Source organism: Eretmochelys imbricata, chromosome 8, assembly GCF_965152235.1.
Source record: "Eretmochelys imbricata isolate rEreImb1 chromosome 8, rEreImb1.hap1, whole genome shotgun sequence".
NCBI classification, from domain to species: domain Eukaryota; kingdom Metazoa; phylum Chordata; order Testudines; family Cheloniidae; genus Eretmochelys; species Eretmochelys imbricata.
Window position 1 is genome coordinate 55,172,097 of NC_135579.1, and position 24,591 is coordinate 55,196,687.

General features: G+C 42.5%; 1 protein-coding gene across 6 annotated transcripts in view; it reads left to right on the forward strand.

Moving 5' to 3' along the window:
* The window catches only part of RGL1 (ral guanine nucleotide dissociation stimulator like 1), a 159,443-nt gene that overhangs the window by 121,610 nt on the left and 13,242 nt on the right, over positions 1–24,591 (forward strand). For all 6 annotated transcript variants that reach the window (XM_077824803.1, XM_077824802.1, XM_077824805.1 and 3 more), the window contains 10 exons: positions 321–445; positions 1,388–1,603; positions 6,629–6,732; positions 8,083–8,167; positions 13,023–13,112; positions 15,438–15,524; positions 17,051–17,083; positions 18,945–19,066; positions 19,768–19,857; positions 22,832–23,018. In XM_077824803.1, coding sequence (XP_077680929.1) covers positions 321–445; positions 1,388–1,603; positions 6,629–6,732; positions 8,083–8,167; positions 13,023–13,112; positions 15,438–15,524; positions 17,051–17,083; positions 18,945–19,066; positions 19,768–19,857; positions 22,832–23,018 — 1,139 coding nt within the window. The remainder of the gene's footprint in view (positions 1–320; positions 446–1,387; positions 1,604–6,628; positions 6,733–8,082; positions 8,168–13,022; positions 13,113–15,437; positions 15,525–17,050; positions 17,084–18,944; positions 19,067–19,767; positions 19,858–22,831; positions 23,019–24,591) is intronic.

The window sequence follows — 24,591 nt, forward strand, 5'->3', positions numbered from 1 at the left end:
TGGCCCTTTTCATAGTTTGATTTTTTAGATTATAAGTGTACTGACTATCAAAGGGTGGATTAATGGGGTTCTGCTATAGGAGGGAGAAATTTTTATACCTGCAAGTCTTGTCTGTGTTGGTTGTAAATTCTTCAGAGGAAGGACTCTCTTCCATTATGTGTCTCGCTACAATGCCTAGCACAATAGAGCCCTGACATCTGTTAGGCTCTGTAGGCTCCACTATAATACAGATAAATAATGGTAATAATAAACAATGGCTTTAATGTACTGTTTAGCACATGTATTTTACCAAGTGATATTATGTTTTCCATGCTGTACAGATGGGTTCCATAGCACTTTTACTTTCAGCCTTGATGAGGAAGAGGGAATGGAGACTGGTGGGCCAGAAGAGTTCTCTTTTTTCCCAGAAGACCTTGTGGCAGAGCAATTAACATACATGGATGCAGTAAGTACTGTGTACATTTAGGGGGAAAAGCTACTGGAGAAAATGCCAGGGTACTTAGTGTTGTTGTTTTTAATTTTTCTTTTAACTCATGTTAACCAATACAAATGTAGTGTTCCAAAAAGCTGCTAGCCTTATCAGGGCAGCAACACAAAACTCTTTTAGGTTACCTGATCCTATTTCAGCCAGTTGGATTGTTTCATTCAGCCAAGCATTTTTAAAATTGCATGTGTATGAATATATATTGCTACTTCATGGCCTTTTTGCAAAGATCAAGGATAGCATAGTATATGTTTAATATCTGATACCTGTTGTGACTATATCTCACTCTTACATAGACATCTATAATTACTAAGCTCATATTAGTCTGTTCTTGTGAATAGTATTGGTATATTTTGATATGCAGATAAAGGGGGTGTGTGTGTGTGTGTGTGTACATAAATATACTCCTACTGTATATGTGATGTGTGTACACAAGACATGTTTCCTCCCCCCCCCCCTTACCTTTTTGCCAGCCAGGGTGGAAAACATTTAACCCCTACCCCAAACACGCACAAACGGTCATTCAGTGAACCAAAGAGAAGAAGGCTGGTCAATCAGCATGGGGAACCCAGCTGAACGTGACAGTGGTACAGCACCCCTGGAAGACGGCATCCAGGGCAACTGCCCGGCTTCCCCTCCCCGAGACCCAGCCGTGTGCAGCCTTCCATTGGTTCAAACCAGCTAAATGTTCTAAGTACTTTTTAGCTGACCATGGTACATTTCCATTTTGTCCTCAAGTATATATGGAGCAGAGTAAATTTTCATACTGGAGAAAATGAGCATTTATCTGTTAAGACACTCTCAGTTTTAGATCCAGCATACTGTAAAAAGATGTATTTCTACATATTAACAACAGAAATCTCTGAGAGCCCTGTTGATTTACAAACCTCTTTCTTGTTCTAGAAGCTCTTTAAGAAAGTGGTGCCACACCACTGCTTGGGATGCATCTGGTCTCGGAGGGATAAGAAAGAAAACAAACACTTGGCACCTACCATCAGAGCTACCATCTCTCAGTTCAACGCAGTTACCAAATGTGTCGTCAGCACCATCCTGAAGGGCAAGGACCTCAAAACACAGCAGAGAGCCAAGATCATTGAGAAGTGGATTCATATTGCACATGTAAAGCATTCGTTCTGTCCTGTTTCAGTTAATGGTTGTTTGGGAGGTCGGGTCATGTGCTTCGTCCACAGGTTATTTTTCATACTAATTCCTTTGGTGGCCTTGGGCAAGATCCTGCATATCCCAATCCTGAAAATGGGGTTGTTAATGCTGCCTTATCACAGCATTGTGAGTGTTAATACGTGGATGATGCATGTGCTTCGAAGGTAGGAAGTCTGTGTCAGTGCTATTATTATGGTGAGAGAGGTTTGCAAAGTCAAACAATTAATCTTCCCTAGGAAAGAAAAATGACTAATCTTCTTGAAGGAAGTGGAATTCTGGTGAGGTCCTCTTAAAGTTAGATGCATTAGGCCACATTTCCCAAGGAAAGTGTAACAAGAATGTACTAAGGTCAATGATGGTGCCCACAAAACCCCACATAGACTGGGTGGTTGCTTCTGTAGCCCATTTGCTCACTCAGATATGTGTTTTGCTTACACACAGTCAAATGTTAATGAGTGAAGAGGATGCATGCTCATTTTTGTGTCCCCTTGTTGCATCCTTATTTGAAAGTTTGTCCCATTTGTTGTTTTGAGAGGGGAGTTCTCCAATATCCCTTAATTTTTCTGCCCTTTTACTCCTCTTCACCCCTTTTATTAAAGACCACCACAGTGCTGATAACCTGCCCCATAATCTGGGACAGGCAGGGTCTGGATGAAGCTCCCTCTAGAGCCTCGGTCAGTCAGAGGGGGTCAATGGACAGTGACAGGTGTTCTCCCTTTCAGAGACTCAGTGCAATAATTCTGCAGCATTCTCTCTTAGTCCTTGATGCCATGAGGGTGCGGAGTAGGGGTGAGAAACCAAGCTTCATTCTAAGCGAGGGCCTTTCCATATGGTAGTACTCTGTGTTATTAATAGACCAGTTGACCTCCAAGGCCTAAATTTATTAATACTCATTTATCAACTATCCTGGAATGATTGCATCCCTCTTGATGCTTCATGACTTCTGAGTAAACTGTGTGAGGTGATTCAGGGATAATCTTTAAATATCATAAGAACATAAGAATGACCATATTGGATCAGACCAATGGTCTATCTAGCCCAGTATCCTGTCTCTGACAGTGGCCAGTACCAGAACTTCACGGGGGAGTGTTCAAAACGGGGCAGTTGGAGTCCTCCAACCCTGTCTTCTCATCCCAGCTTCTGGCAGTCAGAGGTTTAGGGTTGCCTTGGACGTGGGGTTGCATCCCTGATCATCGTAGCTAATAGCCATTGATGGACCTATTTTCCAAGAATTTATCCAGTTTTTTTCAACCCAGTTATAGGATGTTGTGATGGCAAAAACTATGGCAATGAGTTCCACAGGTTAACTGTGTGTTATGTGGAAAAAGTACTTTCCCTTGTTTGTATTAAACCTGCTGCCTGTTCATGTCTTCGGGTAACCCCTGTTGTTGTATTGTGTGAAAGGGTAAATAACACTTCTCTATTCACTTTTTCTATACCAGTCATCATTTTATAGACCTATATCAAATTCTCCCCCTCCCCCGCACTCCCCCCCGTCATCACTTTTCTAATCTGAAAAGCCCTAATCTTTTTAGTCTCTCCTTGTATGGAAGCCATTGCTTGCCCTTCTCTGAACCTTTTCTAGTTCCACTATATCCTTTTATGAGATGGGGCAAATAGAACTGGATACAACATTCAAGGGCTGGGCAAAGAAATATGAGTAAAACAGTAAAAGGTGCTTCCTGTGTCCTTTGCTTTAATCCCAGTTTGTGTTTCTCCTGTTTCAAATGGGAAACTGGGCTTCTGAGCAAATGGAAACGATTTTGAAGGAATCAAATGCAAGTGAGATTCTACGTATCAGCTACCAGAAATACGAAAGCCCTTAGAAATAATTCGTCTTCAACAGGTAATTGTAATTTCTTTCCTTCCCCATTTATAAATCCCATAAACTTAAAACATGAAATCACCGAACTAGATATTTTTCTTTCTTAAACACAAACATATTTCAAAGTAAAGTAAATGGGAAGACAGGTAAATGATCAGATGCAAAATTGATAATAGTAATAGTAATAGTATTTTGGGGAAAAAGCAGAAAAATTAAGTTATTGCTCATAGTATTGTGGTTTTGAATAACCCTTGACACTGCAATATATTTGCTTACTGAATCATTTTCTGTGTCCAATGGGCATGCTCACTAGTTTGTAGTTACAGATTTACTCAAAAGAACAGAAGAAATGTTAGAACAGGCCGTCTGGTTCAAGATGCCTGCCCTTTCTTTGCTTCATCTTAATCCTGTTTCCTGGCTTTTTCTCCATACCCCATGTGTCTCTCAAACTCCTTTTTACTCTTTGCTTCAGTTGCTTTCCTTAGTAATTGATTCCATATGTTTCTCACTTGTTTGCATGATATCATTTTGTCTGAGTTCCTTTAGCGACCCGAGTTCCCTAGATTGTAACTTCTGTTGGATGCTTCATGAACTGTGCTCATGAGGGCTGGGCTGCTGGCACTGAGATAGTTTTGTTTTAATGCTTCAGTGTTCCTTTAAAAATAAATCTAACGTACATTAAAGAATCGTGGATTCTTGCAAAGAGATACAAAATAAGCAATACTTAAAAAAATCAGGACAAATATTGAGTTTTCCAATCTTAATATGTTTTTATGCCTCTAGAAGTAAAATTGTTAGTATAGGCATCTAGACAGGTGGGAATGGATGGCTCAGGGAACTCTGCTGGCTGACTCTGGGCAAGTTGCTTCAGCTTTCTGTGCCTCCGTTTCCCCACCTGTAAAACAGGGCTAATGATCACTCCTTTGTAAAGCACTTTGAGCTTGACTGATGAAAAGTGCACATAAGGGCTGGGTATTAGTATGGGAAGTAGTGTCTTTCACCTCTACATTGGCAATTCTAATTCAGCCTAAATCAGTAGTTGACCAATTTCTGTTATCATCTGATGGTTCTTTGATGGCCAGTGTGAAATGACTTTGATGGTATCAGTCTTGTTCTCTGGTACACAGGTGTCGATCACAAAAACCATCATCAAAAGGTATTAACGGACACCCTTGTTTGGAAGTAGAGGTGAAGCATTGTATGGAGATTAAGCTATTTTCTCATTCCTAGGGGTGATCCCTCAAGGACAGGGGATGCATACAGAGAGGGTAGGAGGAGTGGCAGGGGAAGTCTGGACTGTCACTGCCCACATAGTATCTGATCTTTGGACTTCAGCCTCCAGGACTGTCAATCCAGTATCTTTCACCAGGCCTAAATTCACACACAAAATTAAATACTGCAGCCCTAGCTGAACCCATGAAGAATGCATGTGCACACTCAGTCAAGTAATTGCACAGGCAGAATGGCTAGCTACTCAAACAGTTACCTACTTCTAAATGGAATTGCTTATTTTGCATGCACAAATGAATGTTTTGCATATTTAGGTGCCTGTGCTTGAGAATCTGCCCGTTAAAGTGGAATTAGTCACTAAAAAATTATATGTTTTTTCTAACGGCCAGCACTTCAAACTCCACTTCGGAGCTAAAATTACTGAGCAAGAATGGCCAATTTTCTACATTAAATATTTTCTTTAAAAATAAAAAAGGAATCACTAATTGCCTATTAAAATTCCTTTTTTGAAATGAAGGTTATTTTTGAGTATTTCAGGTACAGGAAAGCTTCTGATTGTTTTATGTTTGTGTCACTTAAAAAGAGGCAAAGCAATTCTTAAAAAAATACTTGAGGCAGAAAAATGTTGGCTAAAGTTTAGCCTGCAGTGAATAAAATAAACATCTGAAAACATGGACCTATAATGGGAGTCCTGATGTTTTTCTTAAATACAGTGGAAGCTGTAAACTAAAGATGGGCCCACACTGGCACCTACTATCCCAACCTCTTTCACGTTTGGAGAGCAGGATGTTTCAGGATCAGATTTCTGGATCCAAACCATCCCCTATGGTTTGGGTTCTGAGCTGAGCCCAAACCAAGAAGAAGCCTGTTTTCTACTGTTGCCAAAGATCTTGTGAGAAAGCTGTTTTGTGAGATTTTGGCGCAAGGTGCCAGAAATCGTACAAGAATAGCTTTCAAGCTTTTGGTATCATCAGGTCTGACCCTGAACTTTTGAATAATGGCTTTGGCCCCAACTACAGTCTTTTGATACCAACCTTAGTACAAACCTAGCCCAAATGCCATCACCATATGCTCTGTTACTCTCTGATATTAACATTATAAGGTAAATTCTTAAACAGCATCTAAAGTTGTACACAGCTCATGCTCATAAACATGAGTAACGTTAGAGTAACGTTAAAAATGTGACTTTTAATGTTAATATTGGAGACTAGCAGAGCAAGTGGTGTTTGCATGTGCGTGCATGAACTGCTGGGCTGTGGACACACTTTCATGAGTTCTTCGGAGAGCGGGTTGGTCACAGGCTGCTTGTTCTTTCTCCACCTCCTCCTTGCTTCCATATAAGCCTCTCTTATAATTGCCACAAAGATGTGGTGTGATCACAAAAGGGAGGGAGATGTCTTTGAGCCCGTCTTTCTATTCAGATGTGCTCCCCCCATGGAGAGGTTTGTGAGCTCTTACCTTAAACAATGTACTCGCCGGAATATGTTGATCTTTTGTGTGTATTTTTAAATTGTCACTTAGTTTGGCAAGGTTTATCGTTTTAAATTCCACTTGCAAATAGGCAGGCCCCAACTTTCCCCGGCAGGGGGAGATGGTAATTATAAAGTGCTTGTTAATAGGATAAAGTTTGTTTTCTTTAGCTTGACTTCAAAGACCCACCTCCACTAGTATTTTTACTAGAAGAGCTGGAAGCTATAAAAAAAAAAACATGAAAGTGAAGAAAACAAGGATTAAGTGCCAAAATCTATAAAGGTTTTGGTAGGTGGGGAGGGAGAGAGGAGCCATTTTTGATGCCCTATGTTTGTACAGCTGCCTATAGAGTAGTAAGAATTCACTGCAGCTGTGAGATTAGAAAAACAGGAAATCGCCAGCTCACTTGTAATATTGATCTTTAACTCCCCTTTATTTTTTAATCCCTCCCTTTACAGGAATGTAGGATCCTGAAGAATTTTTCCTCCTTGAGGGCCATTGTTTCAGCACTACAGTCCAACTCCATCTACCGGTTAAAGAAGACCTGGGCGTCTGTTCCAAAGTAATCCTCCCACTGTCCTTTTATATCCTTTCCGCTATGACTGGCCCACAACAAAAACAAAGTACAGTTATGCTTAGGGCATGTCTATAGTACAAACTTTTACTGACCCAAATAATGTCGGCATAAGACCGCCACTATTAGTATATTGTTTGTGAGCGTGCATACTTGGCTTCCTGCGTTAGCAATGTGCATGCTCACCAAGAGTGCTTGTGTCGATGCACGGTGATGTGCACCATGGGTAGATAGCCTAGTGTGCATCCCCCCACCATCCAATCCACTGTCTTTTGGGAAGTTTTTGGCAAAGCACGGTGGGGCAGATGTGAGTCATGCAAGGGTGACTGGGAGCAAGAGGTCAGTTTCCCAGCATGCAACTGTCTCCGTTCCATAATGTTACCTAGATCTCATAATTTTCGTGCCTTTTTTAAAAATCCCACAAACCCACGCAGCCGTCCTCACTGTCCCCCATTTCTGACAGAAGCATGGAGCCTGCACAGCTCTGCACTACTGTCATAAGCATCGCAAGCACAGGACGCACAATCCTCTGGTATTTGCAGAGCCGTAAGAAAAAAACTAATCAGCATGGAACATGACGATTTCTTGGAGGACAGATTGCTGTGGGACATAGCAAGAAGCAAATCAAGGTGATTGGTGGCATTCACAGGGTAGCTGCCGATGTTGGAGCACCACTTCTGGGCCCGAGAAACAAGCACTGACTGGTGGGATTGCATCATAACGCAGACTTGGGATGATGAGCAGCGGCTTCAGAACTTTCGTATACTCAAGGCCACGTTCCTGGATCTGTGTGCTGAGCTCAACCCAACCCTCCAGAGCAAGGACACCAAGAGGAGAGCTGCACTGACAGCAAAGAAGCAAGCAACAATCGCACTGTGGAAACTTGCAATGCCAGATTGCTACCGGTCAGTGGGCAATTATTTTGGAGTTGGAAAATCCACTCTGGGGGCTGTTGTGCGTGCAAGACCATTATGACTGTGACTCTCGGCAACGTGCAGGACACAGTGGATGGATCTGAAGCAATGGGATTCCCAGGCTGCAGTGGAGCACTGGACGGCAGGCATATCCCTATTTTGGCACCATACAACCTTACCACGGAGAACATCAACAGAAAGGGTTACTTTTCATGGTTATGCAATCTTGCAAAATGCTGAGCCAGCAGCAATAGGAGTTGAGGAGGCTCAGCACCTCAGTGGATGGGTCTCAGTGCTGACCCACCTTTTACATGTTTGATTGTTGTCTAGTCCTTCATCGCTGTGGAAAACTGGATAATAATGATGTAGGCTTGATTTAGGGTGCTTTGTAATCAATAATTGACTTAATTCCTCTTCTGCCTAGGGACAGGATGCTGATGTTTGAAGAGCTGTCCGATATCTTCTCAGACCATGACAATTATCTGACTAGTAGAGAGCTGCTAATGAAGGTGAGAATGAGGCTGAGACCAAGAGTTATGAGCTGTGTCAGTGTTGAACTCCGCCCTTTCCCTAACCAGTCGCCCAAACCCACCCCCCGGCTCCATTGTAGGGAGCCTTACAGAGCACAGTTCTGTGACGTGCAAGGAGTGTGCATGCCTGCTTCCTGTGTGACCTTTCTGCCCTGGCACAGCAGAATTGCATTGGTTCCACTTGCACTGAGGCCATACACAAATGGAAGGTTGGGATGGATTATGGGATTTGTCTACTGCTGAACAGGTGCTCTAGAAGGTGTTGAGGTACCTGTTGTTTCACTGAGGAGCGCAGCTCAAAGAAGTTGCAAAATAGCACAACGGCAAAGGATGCAGAAGTACTTCCCACAAATACAGCTGTTCTAGATAGCCTTTCCATTAGTCATAAATTCATCTAGAAAGGTTCGGTACTGACGAGCATAAAAAAATACAGAGACCAGATTCTCAGCAGCTGTAAATTGTCATAGCTCTTTGACTGCAGTGGGAGTGATGCCAGTTTACTCCAGCTGAGGATTTCATCCAAACTATCCCCACCTTCTTGGAACTACAAAATGGGGCTGGGAATCTGGAAGGAGCAGGCTTCCTGCTGTGTGTGTGGCCAGAAATGCCACAGAACAGTCTATGCTGCAGTAGTCTGGGAATTCTGCTGTCAGACCGGATAAACCCCAAAAGTTCAGAGGTCCCTAAAAATGAGAGATACTGGCAGGGAAACATGTTGGTATGAACCTTCTAGAAACTAAGGGAAAGTTCAGTTAGTTTTCTCTGAGCTCTGTCTAATTCACTCTGTTTCTATCCAGTCTATATCTAGTCTGTCTAGGAGTTTATCGTTCACCTCAGCATTATCGTGTCAAGCACTGAGTTTTGGACAAAGGTTCAGCGGTGGCGGGTGATTTTATTCAAACTTGGTGGGCAGTAGCTATTTATGAGCCATTTATGAAAACATTTTACAGCAGGTGAAGCGGTAATAAATATTGAGTGGAGTCCATATCTATCCAGAGCAGTTTAATTAACTAAATGTTAAACATCCCCGAGAACCGACCTATTGGATCCTGCCAGCTCTTACTCTGCAAACCATTCTGAAGACAATGAAATGAGCTTATGATGATCTCGCGCATCTGTTCTATTAACTTCGTTCCACTCGTGACAACCCCAAGACTTGCTTTAGATGAAGCCTGGAACTCTCTCTTTCCTAATTGTGAGGACTGCCACATCCTTGAATAGTCTCCCCAAGGAAGTTGTAGCAGACTCATCGCTTGAGACATCTAAAGCTGGAGTGGATCAAAACAGCTGAATATACTTTTGACAGGGCAGCATCTCTCTCCTGTCTCTTTTCTAGATACAAACTGCTGGGAGACCTTCTTCTGTTCAAACACCTTGAACAATTTATTAGTGTTCTCCCCATCACTTGTGCAGCATTGTGTTTACAAGCATACTGTCCTTGGTTCACTCAGCCAAGAAGTGTGGAGACAGAAAGGATTTTCCCCCGCGAGATCTCTCCTGGCTCTGACTTGCAAAAGCCTGCCAGTCTCTCTCTGCTCCCCTCAGCATCTCCTTCCTGTGCCTTTTCTATTTTCTAATCTAATGAACTCATTAGCCTTTTGGGCTCTCCTCAGCCCATCCCAGCCTATCAGTTAGGCACAGCATTACCCCTCAGGTTTATTCTGGGGGTGATCATAGAATCATAGACTTTAAGGTCAGAAGGGACCATTATGATCGTCTAGCCTGACCTCCTGCACAACGCAGGCCACAGAGTCTCACCCACCCCCTCCTGTAACAAACCCCTAACCTCTGTCTGAGCTATTGAAGTCCTCAAATCATGGTTTAAAGACTTGAAGGGGCAGAGAATCCTCCAGCAAGTGACCCGTGCCCCATGCTGCAGAGGAAGGCGAAAAAACCCCAGGGACTCTGCCAATCTGCCCTGGAAGAAAATTCCTTCCCAACCCCAAATATGACGATCAGCTAGACCCTGAGTATGTGGGCAAGACTCACCAGTTAGACATAATTGACATAATTGTTGGTCAGTGCTCAGAATGCTGGTACAGCTACTGTTGCCCAACGCTCTGTCACAGTACTGTATGGAATAAGCCAGAAGTGGTTTGGTGGGTGAACCAAGAGGTCTTTCCATCTCTAAAATCTAGAGCACTACAAGCCTGCTGCACCATGTGCATGAGTATTTCTTCTGTGGTTTGTAGCTTATTTAAATCAGCTTCTGTACCAAATGATGAGAGAATAACCAATGTGATACCAATTTTTAAAAGGGCTCCAGAGGTGATCCTGGCAATTACAGGCCAATAAGCCTGACTTCAGTACCAGGCAAATTGATTGAAAATATAGAATTATCAGACACATAGATGAACATAATTTGTTGGGGAAGAATCAACATGGCTTTTGTAAAGGGAAATCATGCCTCACCAATCTACTAGAATTCGTTGAGGGGGTCAACAAGCATGTGGACAAGGGGGATTCAGTGGATATAGTGTACTTAGATTTTCAGAAAGCCTTTGACAAGGTTCCTCACCCAAGGCTCTTAAGCAAAGTAAGCTGTCATAGGCTAAGAGGGAAGGTCCTCTCATGGATCGGTAACTGGTTAGAAGATAGGAAACAAAGGATAGGAATAAATGGTCCATTTTCAGGATGGAGAGAGGTAAATAGTGGTGTCCCCCAGGGGTCTGTACTGGGACCACTCCTATACTGATAAATGATCTAGTAAAAGGGGTAAACAGTGAGGTGATAAAATTTGCAGATGATACAAAACTGCTAAAGATAGTTAAGTCCAAAACAGACTGTGACGAGCTACAAAGGGATCTCACAAAACTGGGTGACTGGGTAACAAAATGGCAAATGAAATTCAATGTTGATAAATGCAAAGCAATGCACATTGGAAAGCATAATCCCAACTATACATATAAAATGATGGGGTCTAAATTAGCTGTTACCACCAAGGAGAGAGAGATCTGAAAACATCCACTGAATGTGCAGTGGCAGTCAATAAAGCTGACAGAATATTGGGAATCATTAAGAAAGGGATAGATAATAAAGACAGAAAATATCATGTTGCCTCTATATAAATCCATGGTATGCCCATATCTTGAATACTGTGTGCAGATGTGGTCGCACCATCTCAAAAAAGATATATTGGAATTGGAAAAGCTTCAGAAAAGTGCAACACAAATGATTAGGGGTATGGAACACCTTCCATATGAGAAGAGATTAATAAGATTGGGACTTTTCGGTTTGGAAAAGAGGCGACTAAGGAGGATATGATAGAGGTCTATAAAATCATGACTGGTATGGACAAAGTAAATAAGGAAATGTTTATTTACGCCTTCTCATAACACAAGTACTAGAGGTTACCAAAATGAAATTAATAGGCAGCAGGTTTAAAACAAACAAAAGGAAGTATTTCTTCACACAAAACGGAGGACCTGTGGAACTCTTTGCCAGAGGATGTTGTGAAGGCCAAGAATATAACAGGGTTCAAAAAAGAACTAAATAAATTGATGGAGGATAGGTCCATCAATGGCTATTAGCCAGGGTGGCAGGAATGGTGTCTCTAGCCTCTGTTTGTTTGCCAGAAGCTGGGAGTGGACTACAGGGGATGGATCACTTGATGATTACCTGTTCTGTTCATTCCCCCTGGGGCACCTGGCATTGGCCACTGTCGGAAGTCAGGATTCTGGGCTAGATGGACCTTTGGTCTGACCCAGTATGGCCATTCTTATGGGAGTCCAGGCTACTAAGTTCCATTTCTGTCTCTAAAAGAAAAGGAGTACTTGTGGCACCTTAGAGACTAACCAATTTATTTGAGCATAAGCTTTCGTGAGCTACAGCTGTAGCTCACGAAAGCTTATGCTCAAATAAATTGGTTAGTCTCTAAGGTGCCACAAGTACTCCTTTTCTTTTTGCAAATACAGGTTGTTTTTGCAAATACACGGCTGTTACTCTGAAACCTGTCATTTCTCTCTCTGCAACTTACTGTTATATGGCCTGGGCAAGTCACTAAAACTCCTTGTTTTCCCCAGCTATAAAATAGGTGTTGTATTACTCATCTATCTGATAGGAATGTTGGGAGTCTTGATTAATTAACATTTATAAAGTACCTTGAGATCCTACAAAAGGAGCTTTACAAATGCAAATTATTATTTATTGTTGTTTTGGGATTCACTAGAAAAAGGGGGTCATAATCTCAGAAATAAATTAATGCCATAAGGCAAAGGCTACAGAACTGTTATGAAATGTGGCTCCCGTTCATACAGTTATTGGAAAACCTAAATCCCTCAGCCTCGAATTGTGCAAATCTAAAACAAACACTTTTATTTCATGAATGTCTCCTTATTACTCAGAAAACCGTAAAGGTTAGTCATCATATCATAGAGTCACTGTATAAAAAAAGAAAAACACCATTGTGTTACATAACAGAGGGGGAGATGTTTATTTGTAAAACTGCTGATTGTGAAATAAGTTAGAGGTCTAAGGACAAAAACCCAGAAGCTGGGTTCGGATGAAATATATGATGCCATATTCAAGCTTCTTGAATTTGAAAGTGTCAGTTGATTTGTGGTTCTTCTAAGCTTCGCCTGGGCCAGGACTGTTTTGCAGACAAACTTCCTCGTGGGAATTTGGTACAATTGTTTCCAACAAACCCCAGAAGTGCAGAAGCATAAATGTTTTTTGGGGGTTTTTTTTGTTTTTTTTTTTTGAAACAAGCAAAAAAGTTAAGCTCACATTTCTGAACCTCAGGGCAATGTGGATTGGGCTCAGTTGTGTGAAATTTCATGTATTTCAATGCTACCAATAATGTCCCCCGTTAATTGCCCTTTCATTCACTCCATAGGAAGGAACATCCAAGTTTGCAAATCTGGACAGTAGTGTGAAAGAGAACCAGAAAAGGACCCAGAGGCGGCTTCAGCTCCAGAAAGATATGGTGTGTGCAGCATGCTGTTCTCTCTTTTCTCTGAATTTATACTTGGGATAATCCCATCTGTAGTGAATTATACATAGAAGCAAAATCCAGAAATGCATTTTAAGAAAAAGAGCACATAGCACATTATACACTTAAAAATTGCAAAACATGCATTATACCATGCAAAAACCCTAGAGTCAATACAACAGTGAGGGTGAGCAATTAAGTACACCGTGTCAAGGAACTTAACAGTGAAGATTGAACACTCAGCCTTAACTCTGTTCCTTTTTACACATGACCTAAAATAGTCTTTCTGCATATATTTCTATAAACAGACATTACAGTATAAACCAGAACATGAACAGGAGTTTGTAATACATCTTTATGTACTGTACAGATATTATATGGTGGGTGCTGAACTGCCAAGCTGTAACAGCATCATTGTATGCAGTGGTGGTGTAGCCGTGTCAGGTCACAGGATATTAGGGAGACAAGGTGGGTGAGGTAATATGTTTTATAGGACCAACTTCAGTTAGGGAGAGAGACAAGTTTTGGAGCTTATGCAGAACTCTTCTTCCAGTTTCCCAGCCCTGAAATAGAGCTCTGTGTAAGCTCAAAAGTGTGTGTCTCTCACCAGCAGAATGTGGTCCAATAAAAGAGATCACCTCCCCCACCTTGTCTCTCTAAGCTGTCACAAGGGTGACCAGAGAGCAAATGTGAAAAATCGGGACAGGAGATGGGGGCGGGGGGGTAATAGGCACCTATATGAGACTAAGCCCCAAATATTGGGACTGTCCCTATAAAATTGGGACATCTGGTCACCCAGCCTGTCACTGAGCAGATAATTTGAGAATCCCAGCTGTCCTGTGCTCCAAAAACTCCCATAAATTTACTAAAATGCCACAGGAAGTGTATTTACAAAACATAAGTATCTATCAAATGCCTGAAATAAGGACGTGCTGATGGCTGTAAAAGACTGCAGGAGTTGGAGGAGAAGTGGTGGTGTCAGAGTGTTTGCTGTTGCACCAATCGCCACTTGTCTGTCCACAGCAGGAGTAAACAAGGGTGCCTAGAGCTACTTCCTTCACTTCCACCTCCATCTACCCAGTGCCCAGGCCAGCTTCTCAGGATTGGATATAGGACTGAGGACTTGGGCCTTAATTTCAAGACTTTCCGAAATTTATTCAAACCGCCGCATGAGACAGCAATAAATGATTGATGGCTGTAGGCAGATATCCATAGCCTCTGACTGGCTGGTTGTCTTTCCTAAGGAAGCATGGGAGCTCTTATTCAGACTCCAGTAGCAATCGCTATTACCCTTTAAACAAAGCTGTGTGAAAATAACCAATTTTTACTTGGTAAAATGTTTACTGCAAAAAACCAAACATTTTATGATATTACGGGAAAATTAGTTCTGGTCAAGGGGAAATTGTCATTCACTTCAGTGAGTTCATGAAACACACAGGCACTCCCAGGATTTTTGAGAGATCCGCTTAATTTTTATGGAATTTGGACGGATTTTTATAGGAGATGATTCCATAAGACGTGCCTGTTTCCATTTTTGCCAGTGAAAACTGCTTTTTACCCTGATGAAATTGGAATGTTTGCTGAAACAAACAGCTTTCTCAGACAAACTGACTAGGAGGAGAGATCTGGAAACCGGAGGAAATGGAAGCAAAAGCTGGCTTTCATTTTTGTTGACTGGCAGATATATGAATCTTTTTGCTGGTTTTAGTAGCAGTGAGAATTTTTTTCTCACTGATGTAGAATCAACCCTGACTCCAAATAAGGTAGAAGACTTCAGAAGATTGAAAGTTGAGTCCTGAGTTAATTAGAACACAGTGATTATCCCAAGGAGGACGTACCCAGCTTGGAAGGAATGTGAATGTAATCACACAATTTTATAACTTCATTAAAAAGCAAAGACCCACCGAGATGAGCCATAGAAAAAGGCTGTTTACACAAGGTGTTAGGAGCCATCTGCACAGTCTGAAGGGAGCTGTGGGATGCTGGCTTTTGTGCTCCTTTTAGCATATTTTACACTCATTCCACCTGTAGGACAGCAGTAGGAATTCTGTGTGCAGGAACTAGTGTTGCAGAGGCCCTGAATATATCCACTCTTCAAAATCCAGTTGTTCATTTGAATAACAATGGCCCCATCCCACTCCCATTGAAGTCAACGGCAAAATTCCTATTGATTTAAATGGAACAGAATCAGACCCAGAATTTTACTGCAGGCTTTCAGCTGACTACTCTCTCTGTATAATATTTTATATCATAATGTAGCGGCTTGAATTCATAGCCTCTCTCTGACAATTAACCAGACACTGTTCTGATTGTCTGCAGGGAGTCATGCAGGGTACAGTCCCCTACCTTGGCACCTTTCTTACAGACCTGACCATGCTTGACACAGCGCTGCAGGACTATATAGAGGTAGGTTTGTGCAGCTTCTTGAATTCTAACCCCTCTCCCTGCAGTTGTGATAATTGGGCCAGGAAATTTACTAGCCACCACTAAGGACAAATCTTGATGGTTCTGTATGTTTTGTTTTTGTCACATTCTCGAATGAAACATTCACAGACTTATAGAGGAGTTTGCAATGTCAAAAGTTATAGATGGGGAGGATGAGCAATATTTTTATTAGGAAAAAAAGATCTCTACTAAATTTAATAATGGAGCTTATTTACTAGGGCATTCTTAAGTGTGGTACTTTATGCTCAAAATTTATATTTTGCTTGAAAAAACCCTAATGAGAGTATAAAAGTTTTTATTATTTTATTTTAATTAAAACTTTTTAAAAAAAATAAACTTCCACCTTCTGTGTTGGGAAACTCAATACCACAATTTTGTCTTCAGTTCAGCTCTTCAGCTTGAGAAGTTAAGTTCTTCAACATGGTCTTAGCTCATTTTGTAATCATTTGAGCACTGAAGTTCTTCGTGGGGAAGGATTCTCCCTCCTCTTCAGCTGGCCAACCTTAGTGTAGGCAGGGAAGGACAGGACCAAGAGATCCTGACCAGGGGGCAAAGGTTCCATAGCATTTCAAAGGTGAATAGAATGGATGGATCTGGCGGCGAATGAGAGAACTGGACAAATCACAGATGAATTATGAATGAATGGGACATGTGTGGCCAGGTGAGTGTGACCAAAGAGCAATGAGAGAGAATGTGGGGGGTGATTTGCAGGAGAATATCTTGCACTCTAGGGCCAGCATTTTGAAACTTGGCTGTTTGAAGTTAGGCTCCTAAATCCTTATTTAGGCACCTGTATAAAAATGGTCTGATTTTCAGAAGTTTTAAACCCCTCAAATCCCAGGGAAGTCATTGGGAGCTGCAAATACTGACCACCTTTGAAAATCAGCACACTTTTTTGGGTGCTTAAATATGGAATTAAGAGGTACACTTTAGGTATTCAAGTTTGAATATTTTGGTGTTTGTAGTGAGGATGAGTTAGAATGTTTTTGGCTGGGCTGGTAAATTTTCTTGATAGTTTTGCAAGGATGATCTAAAGGAAGCAGCTATGACTCAGAATACACACAAAACTTAATTCTGTACTGGGTTTGTTTGCCAGTTGTGTGTGTACACGTATCCATGTGTGTTCACTTGGCTCTTACAAACTCAAGGTTTGGGAGCACTGGCTTGAGCCACTTATAGTGCTGGCAGAATTTAAGCAGATTTCTCACACACACAGTTCTGTCAGCACACATCTGCCAGACCTGAAACATGCTATACCTGTTCCAAAATTGGAATTTCCTTCTTAATCAAACTGCCATTCAGTCCAGAGACAGATCTACAGTAGGGACTAGCATGCAATCAGAAAACTCAGGTCTCTAGAAGGTCCTTGCTCAAAGAGACCATATGATTGAATTCCGTATTTCTTCCAATCTTTGACTTTTTACACTGCTGTTGAATATATTCACTTTGGATTCTTCAGTGATCCCTGTTTTCTTTGCTACATACAGGGTGGGCTGATAAACTTTGAGAAGAGGAGACGGGTAAGTCTGAACTTCTTCCATGACTAGCATTTTGCTGCCACCCTGTTGTACAGAATCCTGCTTGTACTTTACTTTAAGACAGGGATCGGCAACCTTTGGCACACGGCCCATCAGGGAAATCCCTCAGCCCACGCTGCTTCCCGCAGCAACCATTGGCCTGGAATGGCAAACCGCGGCCAGTGGGAGCTGTGATTGGCCAAACCTGTGGACGTTGCAGGTAAACAAACCGTCCCGGCCCGCCAGCAGATTTCCCTGATGGGCCGTGTGCCAAAGGTTGCCTATCTCTGCTTTAGGGACTTACTCTTTTCCCTTGGTGCATTCCCAAAGACCATTGACTTCAATGGGAGTTACCTGCAAATAAGGATAGAACAGTAAAGCGCTATATGTGTGAGTCCACGCAAGCCTGAAGAGGGTGGGGCGTGAAGGAAGGACTGCCATTAATTAGATGGGTGCTACAGGGGAAAGGAAGTCCTAAGCACTAGGCAGTATACAGAATATTTATGCATGGGGACTGTATGTTCACTGCCCATGAGCATCAGTGGAAGAAGTCTGTTATCTCCTAAATCCAATTTATCAACAGCAGAACAGACCTGCTAGTAAGTGAAGCTTGCTTTTTAGAAAGCGTAGCATGAGTCTCGTAAACTTCCTTAGTTTGCTGCATTAATCTGCTTCATTGAATCCAAAGAAAGGATGCAGGGGAGAATGAAAGGGTGATATGGGGCGGAGAAATAAATGCTCTCAGCCTGCCCTTTCAGTCTGCCCTGCGTTGGTTGCAAAGATAAAGAGGTAAAGAAAAGCTGCGTAGAAGACAACATGCTTGGGTCATATCTGTCTGAATAAAGACAAACCAAAGGCAAATCTTTTCAGGGACTCAGTGCAGACTTTGATTTTGCTGTGATAGGGCCCATTTCCTTACTCTTAACTGATTCCCAGCTCCATAAACCACATTTTAAACTTCCCTTTTATTTATGACTGGGTGGCTCAGGGTATTGATAGTGGGGCACAAAAGCTCCTGTGACTATGTCACCAGCCCAGTTCAGCCCAGACTGGAAGCAAATGAAAGTTATTGCCATCTGATGGTTGATGGGTAGTCTCAGTCCAGTTCCTAGTTGCTGAGTCTGCCCTGCCTTCTACCCTGTGCTGTAATTTACACCTCAGCAAAGCATGTGTAAAACCATACCAAATCCGAATTCTCCATTCATTCACACCAGAAGTAGCATAACACACTCATGTTACACAAGTATAAATGGCTGCACAATGTACAAGGCAGTGGAAGACAGATTGCTTCATCAGTCATCACTATGGACACCCTTGTTTGTAGTCTCAGCAATGTAAGGTCCAAATAAGCACAGAGAATGAACTCCCTCTAAGGGTGATCCATCTGGGTCAGGGATGAGGTATGTGAGTGGGACAGAGTAGGGAAGCTTTCACTGCTGTTTTCCATGATGTCCCTAGTCTATGACTTCAGTGTGCAACACTCTCATTCTGGCATCTAATGCCAGTGCTAAACTCACATTAGAGTTTGTCTCTCTCAAAATCAGCTATACTGAAAGGCAGAGTTCCTGGTGTTGGAAGATTGTCCTATTTTTCCATATTTTAACCTGTGGAGCTTTGTTGAAACCTGCAAAAACCAAAACCTGTTCAGGAAAACAAAAGCCAGATTTTTGTTGTTGAAAAACTGCTTTGTGGTGTCTAAAATTGCCTGGGTATTCAGTTAAGAATGAAGCAGTCTTTAGTTTGTCCTGTGATTATTGGTGCATGTGTTCTGCCCACTTATCCTTACTTTGTATGTGAATGAGTCTGTATTTGGCTTTGTTTTGGTTTCTAATTAAAATTCCTATTTGATTATTTGTTTCCTCAGGAGTTTGAAGTAATCGCCCAAATTAAGCTCTTGCAATCTTCCTGTAATAGCTATTGCATGACGCCAGACCAAAAATTCATCCGATGGTTCAGGAGACAGCGGCTATTAACAGAGGAGGAGAGGTGAGACTATCGATGCACTGAAGGGAGCATGTTTTTCATGTCCAGCCTCCCATCTATGTGTATGAGCTATATCTGGCTTAGATAGTCTCATAGTATTTAAATAGACTGTAAATCAAGGATACAGCATGTATGTGTGCCTTTTAATACACAGCTGGTGAAAACTTGGTTAACGCTTTGCAGGATTTAGTTTTGAGATTGGTAATTTGGTTTTCAACTTTAAAATGTTACAGTGTGTTGTGTCTGATCTGTATGTCTGTCGGTCTGTGTGTGTGCTTACATATACACTCAGTATTACCTAGAGGTGTGAACCTATGATAAATCACAGTACTATAAAATTCATCGTGAAAGGACACCAATTTCAACTCACACAGAGTGACGGTGTTCAGTCCTGTCCTGCACTGTATAATCCCTTTTCTTAGATTGCTACTATCATAATGGCTAATATGATCAGAAAAACACATTTAAGTTCTTTTTAAACTATTGTAAAAAAAAGCAAATACTCCTTTCCTCAAGGTAAAATGCGTGCAGGCTGATGTTTGTTTCTCTGTGCTGTATTGCGGTAACCTCTTGTTGAAGCTGGAGTAACTGAATATCTCTCTCTTTTTAAATTATTGCTAGTCTGAGGCATATTGCGGGCATATTGCATGATAATAAAATGATATTTAACTCTCTCAAGTAAACAAATCTTCCCTGTTGCTTAGTTATGGCCTGTCATGTGAGATAGAAGCAGCTGCTGACACTAACACTACGTCACCGAAACCTCGGAAGAGTATGGTGAAGAGACTCAGCTTGTGAGTATGCCAGAAGGGGTCATGGCATCTGCTGAATTAGTAGAGGAATGACCTGAATAAATCAAACAAGAAAAATGTATTCCACCAGATGAGGAGCTTGGCAGGGAATCTGATCACGTTAAAGGGATATTGTCAGCTAAAAGTTCATAATTACATCTGAAATTGTTTACTAAATTATTGTTCCAGGTAATACTTACAATGACTACAGCTGAAAAAGATTAGAAACAAATCATTCAGTGGTTACCAGCCTTTTTGGGGTATAGGAGAAGTAACAAATTTAGGGCCCACTTATAAACTCAATGACGCTGATGTTGTTCAGGAATAACGTCACCAAATACAATGGAATTACATCTGTGCAAAAGCGAAGTAAATGAGATCAGACTGTGGCCCACAGTTGGTTTAATTTATTGTGTGTGCAAAAATTTCCTGCAGAATTGTAACATGCAAATTAAAGCCACCTAAAATAAATATATATAAAGTCTCCATGTGCTGCCCTCACACCCTGCCCTGAGCTGCAGCTCCTATTGGCCAGGAACCATGGCCAATGGGAGCTGCGGGAGCAGTGCCTGCAGGCAGGGGCAGTGCACTGAGCCACCTGGCTGCCCCTGAGCCTAGGAGCTGGACATGCTGGTCACTTTTGGGAGCTGCCCAAGGTAAGCGCCACCTGGAGCCTTTACCCCTCCTGCACCCTAACCCCCAGCCCTGAGTCCCCTCCCACACCCAAACTCCCTGTCCCAGAGCCCACACCCCCTCCTGCACCTCAACTCCCTGTCCAAGCCCTGAGCCCCCTCCCATACCCAAACTCCCTTCCAGAGCCCACACCCCTGCCCCTTTTGCACCCAACCCCCTGAGCTCCCTTTTGCACCCAAACTCCCTCCCAGAGCCTACACCCCCTCCTGCACCCCTGCCCCAGGCTCAGCCCAGAGCCCCTTCCCACACTCCAAACCCCTCGGCCCCAGCCCAGAGCCTGGTGAAAGTGATTGAGGTTGGGGGAGAGCGAGCGACAGAGGGAGGGGGGATGGAGTGAGCGGGAATGGGGCCTCAGAAGTGCTGGGGCAGGGGCAAGGCCTCGGGAAGGGACAGGGGGCCGGGGAAGGGTGTTTGAGTTTGTGCAATTGGACAGCTGACAGCCCTAAAATCAGCCTGTAAGGTAGGTATGTACTATCTACCCAGTCACCTGTTCAGTCTAGTTCAGACAGGTGAATATGAAACATTGCTTAGCAATTCAAGCACAAGATTGTGGGGAGGGGAGAAAGAGCATGAAGCCAAGAGTTGACTAAAGAGACAAAGATTAGGGAAAGGAGACAATAAAGAGAGAGGATCTGAAGGAATGTAGGGAAAACAGGGGTGAATGGGGGCAGAAATCAAGGGGGCTCAGCAAAAATGTGTAGAGTCTCAAAGGTGAGCGTGATATGAGAGAAGACAGGAAAATATTTGTGGAGGGGTGACATGGTCAGGACAAGAGGAGAAGATGAATTTTACAGCCAACATAAGAATTAATATGAAGATTGAAACCTGGCTATTAACTCCTCATTTCCTGCCTTAGTCTTTCCCCTGGGTTCCTCAGAACAGTGGACAAACATAAATTTCATGCAAGCTCTGTGGCAATCTAGGATCCTTAGCAATAGACTCTTGATGGCTGATTATGTCAATTCTGATCATCATAAGATCAGGGTAGCTGTTTTGACAGGAAGGTATTTGTGTTTGGTTTTGTCCCTTTGAGTTGGTTATGAAGAGGTGTGGGAATAGCAGAGTTGGAGACTGTAGCTGCTGTGTCTGAATTGAGTTGTCTCTCTAACTCTTTCTCCCTGGCACTGTGCCTAAACTGTGTATGGTAAGTGTCACTGTTGAGTCTGGGTTTATCCTTCTATTTCCCACCATATTTCAGTGTAGCTCTTGTATTGTAAATTAGCATAGGATAGTTAGGCTGAGGTATTTGTGTTTGCTGTGTAATCTTTGTTTTAAAACTTGTGGTACCTGCAACCTGAATATATTTTGCAAATTAATACTATAATAGTGCTTGGCATAATTCTTCTCTGGATGTTACATGGCACCATTCTGGGTTCTGTCTGCTGATGAGATGCCTTGTCAGCACCAACTTAATTTGCCTCACCTCTTCAACATATTGTTATACCAAATTAGGTTCCCTCTAGACTCCTTAGACTGACTTAGACCCAAACTCAGAGGTGAGTTTAAGTGAATCTCAAAGAATATAAAATCACATAATTTACACCTTCTTCTGGACTTCTAATTGTATGTATAAATTATACCCATTTAGAGTCTTAGGGAGAAATTAATCTCTGCTGCAACCCTGTTGAAGTCATTAAAGTCGCACAAGGAATGAATTTGGCCTTTGTAGGCTTAGTTTGAGTCCTTTGTTAGGTTAGACTCCCACCCACTCACTGACGTATCTTAACGCTTAATCTCTCTTCTGAATTTTGCCCCCCCTCTATCCCCCGAGTCTGAGTGCAAGAGATTCTAAAATGATGTAATTTACATGTCAGAGAGGTCAGAAAAGAAGCAAGAAAAGCAATTAACAGGAGAGTGTAGAAATGTGTGAGCTGAAGTAGGCTGCCCCTTACTTTAATTTACCTTTTTCCGGCTCATTGGTGTGTAAGTTACACCAAATTAATCACTCATTGGTCAGTGAGTCTAAGGGAATTTGAATAAGTGTAATGGAGTCTAACTTACCCCACGTAGTACATTACCCCTGAATCTGGCTCTGTGGTGGGAGTGTGTGTGTGTGTGTGTGTGTGTGTGTGTGTATATTATATATTATTGGGGTACTAATGTGTTGCTGTTTAAGGAATTCTTATGGCAAATCTTACATGTAATGTGGATGGAGCCAGGACACCAGACCACTTGAGAAACAAAATAACACAGTGGACATATGAATCAAGCGTCATCTCTTTGCTCAGTCCAGCAACATTCTGTAGTTGTATTATTTACTTGGTATATTTTGTGTTCTTGCCAGACTGTTTCTGGGAGCAGATGTGATCACTAATAGCACACCAACCAAAGAGCAGCCCAAATCTACTCCAAGTGGGAGCTCTGGTGAAAGCATGGATTCTGTCAGTGTATCATCGTGTGAGTCGAACCACTCTGAGGGTGAAGAAGTCTGTATCACCCCCATAGACACTCCTGATGAGCCTCAGAAAAAGGTACAGTCTAGACACTTAGTTCAGAAGGCTTGCAGCATGAATACCCCTGATGAATAGTTGACCCTTCCTAGTATAAGCAAAAGCTGAATTTTCAGTTGCATTGCACATTCATGTCTACTGTTATAACTGACCAAGACACTACTTTCAAGGAATGGGAGTATCCTTAAAAATAGATGTGATGAAAGTAGAAAAGATCCAGGTCAGGCTTTTTATACAATTCCTTTTATGAGCAGCTTTTGGGTGTTGCCAGATCTGTAGCATGTACACAGGGGGAACCATTTTTAATTACTTGGGGTCAGCTTTTCTTGTGGGGTCCGGAGGGGTTTTTCGGTAGTCATGTGGCCATTTAACAACACACTGCTAGATATGTCTCTCTCAAGACACCAGTTGTGGGAGTGACGGAGCTGTCTGTAATGGCATGTTTATGCTGGGAGGTTATTGGCTTCCTGGCAGTGGGACCAACAGACTGAAGTGTGTGTGTGCAAATATCAGATTGCTTGCGGTGTTCCTGAGGCCCAGTGGATGGGATAATGGCAGTGAGAGGAAGGGCTTAGAAGATTTCCATTCTCCTTTTTTAAAGAAAAAACAGGGAGGCAAAGCCCTGTGGAGGCGAATGGAACCAGCAACAAGCATTTCCTCCTGGAACATCTCAGATTGAATGAGTTCATCTGCACTTAGCCTTAGGGTGGTTGGATTTTCTGTTGAGCCCCTGATTCTGCTACAGAGTTGCCTCTTCTGGAAGCAGCTGCCTTCAGTGGTCAGCATGGTGAAAATGGCTGTGTCCTCACTTCAGAAAAGGCAGGTTTTTTTACACTGCTCACCCACATTAACTACACCGCTGTAAAATCCTAGTAGAGAGAAGGTTTCTGTGGTTTTTACCATGAGGGAGGCTAGGTGACGTAAACACTATCCCCCTGCTTGTGGTTGACCTCACCTAGTTCACCATGCGGTAAAACTGCAATGTCTTGTCTCCACTAGGATTTTACAGCAGGATAGCTAATGTGCATGTGTTCTTCTTCTTCTTCTGTAAAACCACACCGGTTTTTGGCAGTGAAGACAAAGCCTAAGGCACTGTGCAGGGGAAGCTGGGGATGTGTGGAAGTGGGTAGCTGCACTGACACAAAAGGGTGTGTGTAAATGATTCATAATAAGGTAGATACTGCCCATGCTGCAGGCCCAGGGGAGACTCCACCAATATGGCAGGAGGAGAGAAGAAAATATCAAAATGAGAAGCCAATCAGAGAGGAATTGGAGAAGGGAAAAACCAACAGTGACGCCTTGTCTACACACAGACTTGCACCTGTTTAATTAAACGGCTTCAGTCAAAATGGTGCAAGTCCTTGTGTGGACTCTCTTATTTCAGTGTAAGAGTTCTTTGAGTGATTGCACATGTGCATTCCACTCCTGGTGTCTGTGTCAGAGCTGCCCCTAGCCCGCCTTGTGCTTCTTATGGCCCACGATGGTCATGGGAACTCTGTTCTATACCAGAACAGTTATCCTCTTGACCTTTGTAAATATAGTGTGTGTGTGTAGTTAGTCCTGTTCTCACCCACTGCTGTGCTCATTAGACGTG